The following is a 10,000-nucleotide window of genomic DNA, read 5'->3' as shown; positions in this document are numbered from 1 at the left end:
TAGGCACACGCTGGTTAACAAGCTGGTCAACGGTCAGACAACGGTAAAATAAAACTAAACAAAAGGTACATTTGCATAGGTGGCAAAATTAGTAGGCCTACTAGGCTACTTTTAGCTGACCAATGCCAAACCTGAAATTGTGAATATTAACAACGTAGCCTAACTCTTTGAATGTTGCACCCTGGTTAGAGGCCAACTCAAAAATAAGCCCTACAGGCTTATTTAATCAGGACAGGGCTGCATGTGCTGTAGCTATCGCCCCCTACAGGCTTATTTAATCAGGACAGGGCTGCATGTGCTGTGTCGCCCCCTAAAGGCTTATTTAATCAGGACAGGGCTGCATGTGCTGTAGCTATCGCCCCCTACAGGCTTATTGTGCTGTGTCGCCCCCTACAGGCTTGTTTAATCAGGACAAGGCTGCATGTGTTGTAGCTATTGCCCCCTACAGGCTTATTTAATCAGGACAGGGCTGCATATGCTGTAGTTGTGGATACCACTGAGGTCCCTGTTGTTTAATAGGAACTTTGTACGTAAACTTTACTTCCTTATTGTGTATGCTATGCTTCCTGTGGTGTAAAGCTCACTTCCTGTGTGTGTGTGGTGTGCTTCCTGTGGTGTACAGCTCACTTCCTGTGTGTGTGGTGTGCTTCCTGTGTGTGTGTGGTGTGCTTCCTGTAGTGTAAAGCTCACTTCCTGTGTGTGTGTGTGTGTGTGTGTGTGTGGTGCAGAGCTGGCTGGCGGACCCTAACGGAGGTCCAGAGGGTGAGGAGAACATTCGGGCGCTGCTGGCCGAGGCCCAGCGTGTTGCAGACATGTGTGAGGACCCGCGCGAGCGTGATGACATCATGCGCTCCATCGGCCAGATCGCCGGCCTCACCGCCAAACTGGTGGAGCTGCGCAAACAGTATGATATCACACACACTCATGCACACACACACACACACACACACACACACACACACACATCCTGCGCTCCATCGGCCAGATCGCCGGCCTCACCGCCAAACTGGTGGAGCTGCGCAAACAGTATGATATCACACACACTCATGCACACACACACACACACACACACACACATCCTGCGCTCCATCGGCCAGATCGCCAGCCTCACCGCCAAACTGGTGAAGCTGCGCAAATAGTATGATATCACACACACTCATGCACAAAACACACTCACACACACACACACACACACACACACACACTCATGCACAAACACACTCACACACACACTCATGCACAAACACACTCTCACACATACACACTCTCTCACACACACACACACACACACAGGCACACACACACATACTCATGCACAAAACACACTCACACACACACACACACACACACACATACTCATGCACAAACATACATACACACACACACACACACACACACACACACACACACGTTCATACACATACAAACACACACACACATACGCACACACACACATACGTTCATACATACACACACACACACACACACACACATACGCACACACATACGTTCATACACATACACACACACACACACACACACATACGCACACACACACACACACACACACACAAAACGCAGCCAGGCCTAAATTCTGCTTAATTATAGGCTAATATATTATAATATCATATTCAGTACTCATTCAATAAAGTATCTATCTATCTAAAAAAAAAAAAAACTTTCCCCTTGGGACACCAGCAAAGACCAGAATTTCCCCCTGGGGATCAATAAAGTAATGAATTCTAAAGATGAATTCTTAGCTGTAATGATGTTTTCCCCTATCATCCTATTGTTAAAGCAGACTTACCTGTGGGCATGTAATTGGTTTTCTACAGGAATAGCGTGTTTGACGGTACTTGATTTCGGTACCTTACTGAATCTATAAGACCGTGTTTGTAACAACTGCAACATTTAAGTTGAAAAAAACTCAATGTATACATTGAAAACATTTTTAACATCCCTGCTGAATTTTTAACATCCCTGTAGCGATGACCATATTTTTGGCAGAAAAAGAAATTATCATGATCATTCCTAATAAATCATAATTCATAATGATGTGCCCACCATACTTAATGCTTTAGTTGATGTGTTGTTCATGTATGATGCCACAAATGACAGAACTCATGTAAATTGATGATGATTCATGAGATATCACCCACACTACACACTGGAGAACTGAAGGAGTCTAGCGCCCACACTACACACTGGGAAACTGAAGGCCTCTATCGTGCATAGACCTATGGACTACCGTTACACACACCACACACTCCCTGGGTTAGTGGTGGTAGCAATGTAAACAGTTAATTTCTGTCTGCAGAATGCTGGACCAGTGGGTTCTGGGGTTAGCAGTGGTTGCCATACCAACGGCTAATTTCAGTCTCTGTAGGCCGCAGCTTTAGGCATACTCACTCCCAGGGCTGTGATAGCAACGGCTAATGGCTAGTCTGCACTCACTCCAGGGTTGCTGTGATAGCAATGCTAATGGCTAGTCTGCAGGCTGTTGGGCCATTGGGTTCAAGGTTTAGCTGGGATAGCAATGCTAATGGATAGTTCCTCTCTCTGCAGGCTGTTGGGCTACTGGCTCCCAGGGTTAGCAAGGATAGCAATGCTAAGGGACAGTTCTGCTCTCTGCAGGCTGTTAGGATACTGGGTCCCAGGGTTAACTGTGATAGCAATGGTAATAGCTGGTTCCTCTCTCAGCAGGTCGTTGGGCCACTAGGTCCCAGGGTTAGCTGGGGTCGCAATGCTAACAGGTAGTTCTTCTCTCTGCAGGCTGCTGGGTCACTGGCTCACAGGGTTAGCAAGTATAGCAATGGTAAGCAGGTTGCCCTTGGATACCAAATTGTTACAAGTGCCATCCATATTTGGTTTAGCAACAACATCCTCATTCATGGTTGCCAAGCTGGCAACCACTTTTAACCACTTTTAAAAGTTAACATTAAGCCCTGATGCTAATGGCTAGTTCCCCTCTCAGCAGGTTGGGTCCCAGGTTAGCAGGGGTCACAATGCTAACAGCTAGTTCCCCTCTCTGCAGGCTGTTGGGCTACTGGGTCCCAGGGTTAGCTGTGATAGCAATGCTAATAGCTGGTTCCTCTCTCAGCAGGCTGTTAGGATACTGGGTCCCAGGGTTAGCTGTGATAGCAATGCTAATGGCTGGTTCCTCTCTCAGCAGGCTGTTAGGATACTGGGTCCCAGGGTTAGCTGTGATAGCAATGCTAATAGCTGGTTCCTCTCTCAGCAGGCTCTTAGGATACTGGGTTCCAGGGTTAGCTGTGATAGCAATGCTAACAGCTAGTTCCTCTCTGCACAGGCCGCAGCTGCAGCGTCAGGTGGCTGTCCCTCCCAGTGTGGGTGCTGTGTCTCAGGTGTTTAAAGTGGGGCACCCGGCCTCCATCCTGCCTCAGGTGGAGACACTAAGTACAAATTAACTGCTTTGTGTCTCCCTCTGGTGGTGGAGACACTAAGTACAAATCAACTGCTCTGCGTCTCCCCCTGGTGGTGGGTCAGGGCTCTGTTGTAGAGTATAATCATGAGCGCTTCAAGATACACTATGTGCTTTTGGGAAACTTAACTCTCCCATGCTCGTCATCTCCTACTCCCCCTGGTGGTGGGTTTGGGTTCTATGGCAATATATACAGCTAAACTGTGCTGATATACTGCTCCCCCTGGTGGTGGGTTTGGGTTCTATGGCAATATATACAGATAAACTGTGTTACGCTGCTGCCCCTGGTGGTGGGTTTGGGTAAAACTAGGCTTACTATGCTGGGCTATGAGTCGCTTTGCGCTGCTGCCCCTGGTGGTGGGTTTGAGTCGAATTCTCTTAAGGGGCTGTAAGTGTAATGGTAGCCATCAGGAACAGTGTTGTGCATCTTAAGAGCATCATGAACAGTGCTGTGCATCTTAAGAGCATCATGAACAGCGCTGTACACCTTAAGAACTTGCTAGAACAGTGCTGTGTACCTTAAGAACATCAGGAACAGTGCTGTGCACCTTAAGAACTTGCTAGAATGCTTCTGGATACCGTGTCAGAGGTTGTGAGTTTTTGAGTTTGGTGTAAGATTGTGCAGATTGAGTTGTCGTGACTACCATTACCTTAGGGTGTGTGTGTGTGATAATGTTGTCACACACTTTAGGATCATAATCTGTGTGTGTTCACTTTAGGATCATAATCTATGTGTGTTCACTTTAGGATCATAATCTGTGTCTGTTCACTTATAATCTGTGTGTGTTCACTTTAGGATCATAATCTGTGTGTGTTCACTTTAGGATCATAATCTGTGTCTGTTCACTTATAATCTGTGTGTGTTCACTTTAGGATCATAATCTGTGTGTGTTCACTTATAATCTGTGTGTGTTCACTTTAGGATCATAATCTGTGTGTGTTCACTTTAGGATCATAATCTGTGTCTGTTCACTTATAATCTGTGTGTGTTCACTTTAGGATCATAATCTGTGTGTGTTCACTTATAATCTGTGTGTGTTCATTTATAATCTGTGTGTGTTCATTTATAATCTGTGTCTGTTCACTTATAATCTGTGTGTGTTCACTTATAATCTGTGTCTGTTCACTTATAATCTGTGTGTGTTCACTTATAATCTGTGTCTGTTCACTTATAATCTGTGTGTGTTCACTTTAGGATCATAATCTGTGTGTGTTCACTTATAATCTGTGTCTGTTCACTTATAATCTGTGTGTGTTCACTTATAATCTGTGTGTGTTCACTTTAGGATCATAATCTGTGTGTGTTCACTTATAATCTGTGTGTGTTCACTTATAATCTGTGTGTGTTCACTTATAATCTGTGTCTGTTCACTTATAATGTGTGTTCACTTATAATCTGTGTGTGTTCACTTCTTTCTTTTGGTTTCTCTCTTGTTCATATACATCTCTGTCTCCTTCTTTGTTTCTCCATCTCTCTCTCTTCCTCTCTCTCCCTCCCTCCCTCCGTTCTGCTCGGTCCCGCAGGGGGAAGGGGAACAGCCCAGAGGCGCGAGCGCTGGCCAAGCAGATCGGGGAGGCTCTGCAGACCCTGCAGGTGAAGGTCAACCGCGCCATCGCCAACATGAGGCCGTCCAAAGCCGCGCTCACGCTGGAGGGCAAGATGGACCAGGCCATACGCTGGATCAACAACCCCAGCGCTGATGACGGTGGAGTGGGTAAGGAGCGCACACACGCACGCAGGCACACACACATACACACACACACACACATACACACACACACACACATACACACACACTCACGCGCACGCACACACACATACACACACACACACGCACTCACACTCACACACACACACACACACACACACACACACACTCACACACACTCACGTGTACACACACACACACACACAAACACACTCACGCACACACACACACACACACACACACACACACACACACACACTCACGCGCACGCACACACACACACACACATCTTAATCTATTTGCCATTAAACAACAACACAGTGCATTTACAGTATACAGCGCTTTTTAAAGGCCTTTACAGTGAAGGAGGAATCTCACTAAGCACCACCAATGTGTAGCACTCACCTGGGTGACCTCACTAACCCCCACCAATGTGTAGCACCCACCTGGGTGATGCAGGGCAGACATTACATGCCAGGAGGCCACCATACACCAGTTTGAGGTGGACAGTGAGGGAACGAATGAGCCAATTACACAGGGGGGTGATTAGATTAGATATTAGAATGCAGATTAGTAGGGGTGTCACGATTCTCTAAATCCTTGATTCGATGTAATTTTCGATTTTAAAGTCACGATTCGATTCGATTTTCGATCTTTTTAAAATATTACTATTAATGCTCCTTATATGTTATTTACTCTTTTTGGCCTTTTCCTTTTCTGTTTCGGGGGCTTTTATTTTGAAACCGCTTTTTATTTTGAATCCGTTCCAACCGCGAGGTTGTAATGTAAACAGAACTAACATTAGGCTAAAACAGAGACGTGAACATATGAAATGAAACAACACAGAATGTTAATTTGATTGTTTCAGCACACTCCAAGGAGACCCAAGGTTAGTGTTCATGGAATATGTACTTATCAATGTGCATTTTAAGCCTTAAAGTAACTTTGGACTGTAATTAGATAATCTTTTCACTTGCTAAGTTGAGTAGGCTAAGTTAATTTTAATTGACGTGAATGAACGAATACTTCCACACCGGTGATTTCAAAGTAGCAAGTTGATGTGTAGGCCTATATTTTAACTGGCTGTAGCCTAAAATTAGAGGAGTGACGCTGCAGTTCAGCAGGTGCATGTGTTTGTGCTTCTTGGCATACATGCTGGACGTGACATTGGGGGTGTGGCTGCATCGTCGATTCTACTTTTAAGTTCGAAGTTCGAGATTGAGATGTCATTTCGATCGATTTCGAAATAAAATCGAAATCGTGACACCCTTACAGATTACACAGGGGAGTGATTAGATTAGAGATTAGAATGCAGATTAGACAGGGGGGTGATTCGATTAGAGATCAGAATGCAGATTACACAGGGGGGTGATTAGATTAGAGATTAGGATGCAGATTACACAGGGGGGTGATTAGATTAGAGATTAGAATATAGATTACACAGGGGGGTGATTAGATTAGAGATTAGAATATAGATTGCACAGGGGGGTGATTAGATTAGAGATTAGAATGCAGATTGAATGAGCCAGGACACCAGTATAAGTATATACTGTATACTCTTTTGATCCCCCGATAAATTTGGTCTCTGCATTTATCCCAATCCGTGAATTAGTGAAACACACTCAGCACACAGTGAACACACAGTGAGGTGAAGCACACACTAATCCCGGCGCAGTGAGCTGCCTGCATCTGTGTCTAAGTAGCTCTCCACCTGTGTCTAAGTACAGTAGCTCTCCAAAAGGTTTGAGGAAGATGTTCATAAATCTGATGAACCAGTGACTTGGGAAACATGCTAAAATTCCTATGAAATCAAATTCACAGTCTATAAAGAGAGAAGGTAAATGAGTTTCAAGGAACTTTTAAAAAGCATACATGGGTGGAGATCAGCTATGTGAATACATGGCAGGTTTTGGGTGGAGATCAGCTATGTGAATACATGGGAGGTTTTGGTTGGAGATCAGCTATGTGAATACATGGCAGGTTTTGGGTGGAGATCAGCTATGTGAATACATGGCATGATACTGCTAACATTAAAGCTCTCGGCCAGGTCCATTTGGTCAAAGAAGCTCTCGGAGGACGCAAGGTTGGAGAGCCCTGGTTCTCCTGGTTTAACGTCTTATCCAAAGGACGGCATTTCCTTTAGTATAGAGTCCCTGTCACTGCACTGGGGCATTGGGATTGATTTTTGGTCAGAGGGAAGAGTGCCACCTACTGGCCACATATCAACATCACTTCCATCAGCAACTTAGTTTTGCAAGGAGGTCTCCTATCCAAGCACTAACCAGGCCCACACCTGCTCTTCTCTTCAGTAGTTCAGCACACTCAAAGTGGGTCATGTCATCACATCGGGCCATTTTCTACAGTCTCCACCGTACACATGATATACCCCCCTCTCTCTCCCTCTTTCTTTCTCTCCCTCTCTCTCTCTCTCTTCCTCTCTCTCTCCCTCTCCCTTTCTCTCTCCCTCTCTCTCTCTCTCTCTGCATCTCCCTCCCTCTCTCTCCCTCTCTCTCTCTCTTACTCTCTCTCTCCCTCTCCCTTTCTCTCTCCCTCTCTCTTATTCTCTCTCTCTCTCTCCCTCTCCCTTTCTCTCTCCCTCTCTCTCTCTCTCTCTGCATCTCCCTCCCTCTCTCTCCCTCTCTCTCTCTTACTCTCTCTCTCCCTCTCCCTTTCTCTCTCCCTCTCTCTTTCTCTCCCTCCCTCTCTCTCACTCTCTCTCTCTCTTTCCCTCCCTCCCTCTCCACCCCCCACCACAGGTCAGGCAGCAATCCGGGGTCTGGTAGCAGAGGGCCGTCGTCTTGGCAACTCGTTGCCCGCTCCGTACCGGCAGGACCTGCTGGGCCGCTGTGACCGCGTCGAGCAGCTGATGATGACGCTGGCTGACCAGGCCGCCCGCGGGGAGGCCGACACTCCACAGGCCCGCGCTGTTGCTGCACAACTACTGGAGTCCCTCAAGGTGTGGTACACACACACACACACACACACCCTGTTGCTGCACAACTACTGGAGTCCCTCAAGGTGTGGTACACACACACACACACCCTGTTGCTGCACAACTACTGGAGTCCCTCAGGGTATGGTACTGGAGGCCAAAATTTGTGTCTGTAAAAAAGTTTTGTAGCTTTGTAGCTCCAGTTTGCACACGATAGATGTCGCACTTCTCCCAATTTCTGCCTAATTGTATGCGTAAAGCTGTTCGACACACGTTCAAACTAAATCCCAGTGGACAAATGTTTTTCACAAAATATTTCTGCAGGTAGGCCTTTTTTTGCACACAGACAAATTAATTGTACAACTACAAAACGGTTCTACTCATGTGCAAATCATATCCTCGAAGAAATTTTTTTTTGCACATGCACAAAATATTTCTACAAGTACAAAGTTTCCGTGCACCGTACAGTTGCAAAACGCATGACGATGCAATCAATATATTGACCAATCACGAAAGTTCAAAGGCGAGTCTAGGCTGAGAATGGAATCTTATTGGCTGTTTCAAGGCTGTTTTCTCAAAATGAGTTCCCTCTCACACTCTGAGAACGAAATCTCCACTTCAGAAGCACTTACATATAGCGCTAAGCATTTGTGAATACCCCCATGCTAAAGTTGACTAAAAAGAGGAATAAAAAATCATCTTTTGGAAATTGAACGGAATGCTTTGATTTAAAAAATGAGGAAAACTTCAAACTTTAAGGACACCAATTTTCTTTGTGAGTGAATAATGTATCGTAAATAAATAAATGTTTTTACTTAAAATGCAGGGGGCATATGTAAGCACACCCCTATGTTAAAGGCAGGCAGTTTTTTTTAAAAGGCCAGTTATTTCATGGATCCAGGATACTATGCATCCTGATAAAGTTCCCTTGGCCTTTGGAATTATGGAATTTTGGAATAATAACCCTACATAATCACATACCCTTCACCATACCTAGAGATTGGCATGGGGTACTTTCCATAAGATCATCTATCAATGCAAATCAAACCAGCTATTAGGCTAACTGAAATCACACCATGCCAATCCCTAGCTATGGTGAAGGGTATGTGATGATGTGGGGCTATTTTACCTCATACCCAACTATATTTACAAGACTTTTACAGAGGGGTTTGTTGATATATTATTGCTAGCTTGATTTATATGACATTTTATTCCTAAAACAGGGCAAACATTTTTAAGGCTATTGACAGTATATTCTAATTTATAGGACAACAAAAGTAGATATATAATCTACTATAAATCCCTCAGTAACTCTCCAATATTATATGTTAACATAATGATAAAAGGAACCTGGCTTTATCCAAAGTGCAGATTTAGTTTCTTTTTAAAATGTATGCAAATTAGTGCATATTAAATTAGAAAAAATGCATTATTTGCATATTTAAACATTAAATTACAGAAAACTTGTAATATTTTTCTTTTTATCATATTAATTTAAGTAGTCGTCCTGGAATGTTTCATAGTGATATCTGCTAGTTAAAATGTTTACCCTATTCACCTGTAGTGTCTCGCCTATTTGAAGTGTGCAAGTAGGTGATTTGAGAAACTGGGCCCTATCTTCACAAACCGGCACCTGGCGGAAAGTTGATTATTATCCCAGCGCAACATTTAATCTTCACAAACCGGCACCTGGCGGAAAGTGGATTATTATCCCAGCGCAACATTTAATCTTCACAAACCGGCACCTGGCGGAAAGTGGATTATTATCCCAGCGCAACATTTAATCTTTACAAACCGGCACCTGGCGGAAAGTGGATTATTATCCCAGCGCAACATTTAATCTTTACAAACCGGCACCTGGCGGAAAGTGGATTATTATCCCAGCGCAACATTTATTCTTGTCTTGCACGTCTCTTT

General features: G+C 44.6%; 1 protein-coding gene across 1 annotated transcript in view; it reads left to right on the top strand.

Moving 5' to 3' along the window:
• Nucleotides 1-10,000, top strand: part of LOC143124689 (vinculin-like) — a 114,483-nt gene that overhangs the window by 71,056 nt on the left and 33,427 nt on the right. Inside the window, exons 10-12 of the mRNA XM_076286399.1 lie at nt 729-904; nt 4,967-5,157; nt 7,908-8,107. Coding sequence (XP_076142514.1) covers nt 729-904; nt 4,967-5,157; nt 7,908-8,107 — 567 coding nt within the window. The remainder of the gene's footprint in view (nt 1-728; nt 905-4,966; nt 5,158-7,907; nt 8,108-10,000) is intronic.

Source organism: Alosa pseudoharengus, unplaced genomic scaffold (genome assembly GCF_046254945.1).
Source record: "Alosa pseudoharengus isolate Yale_2024_CS ecotype anadromous, Long Island Sound unplaced genomic scaffold, YU_APseudo_1.1 YU_APseudo_1.1_scf_15, whole genome shotgun sequence".
NCBI lineage: Eukaryota > Metazoa > Chordata > Actinopteri > Clupeiformes > Clupeidae > Alosa > Alosa pseudoharengus.
Note: the sequence above shows the minus strand (reverse complement) of the source record. Positions and strands in the feature narration are given on the sequence as shown.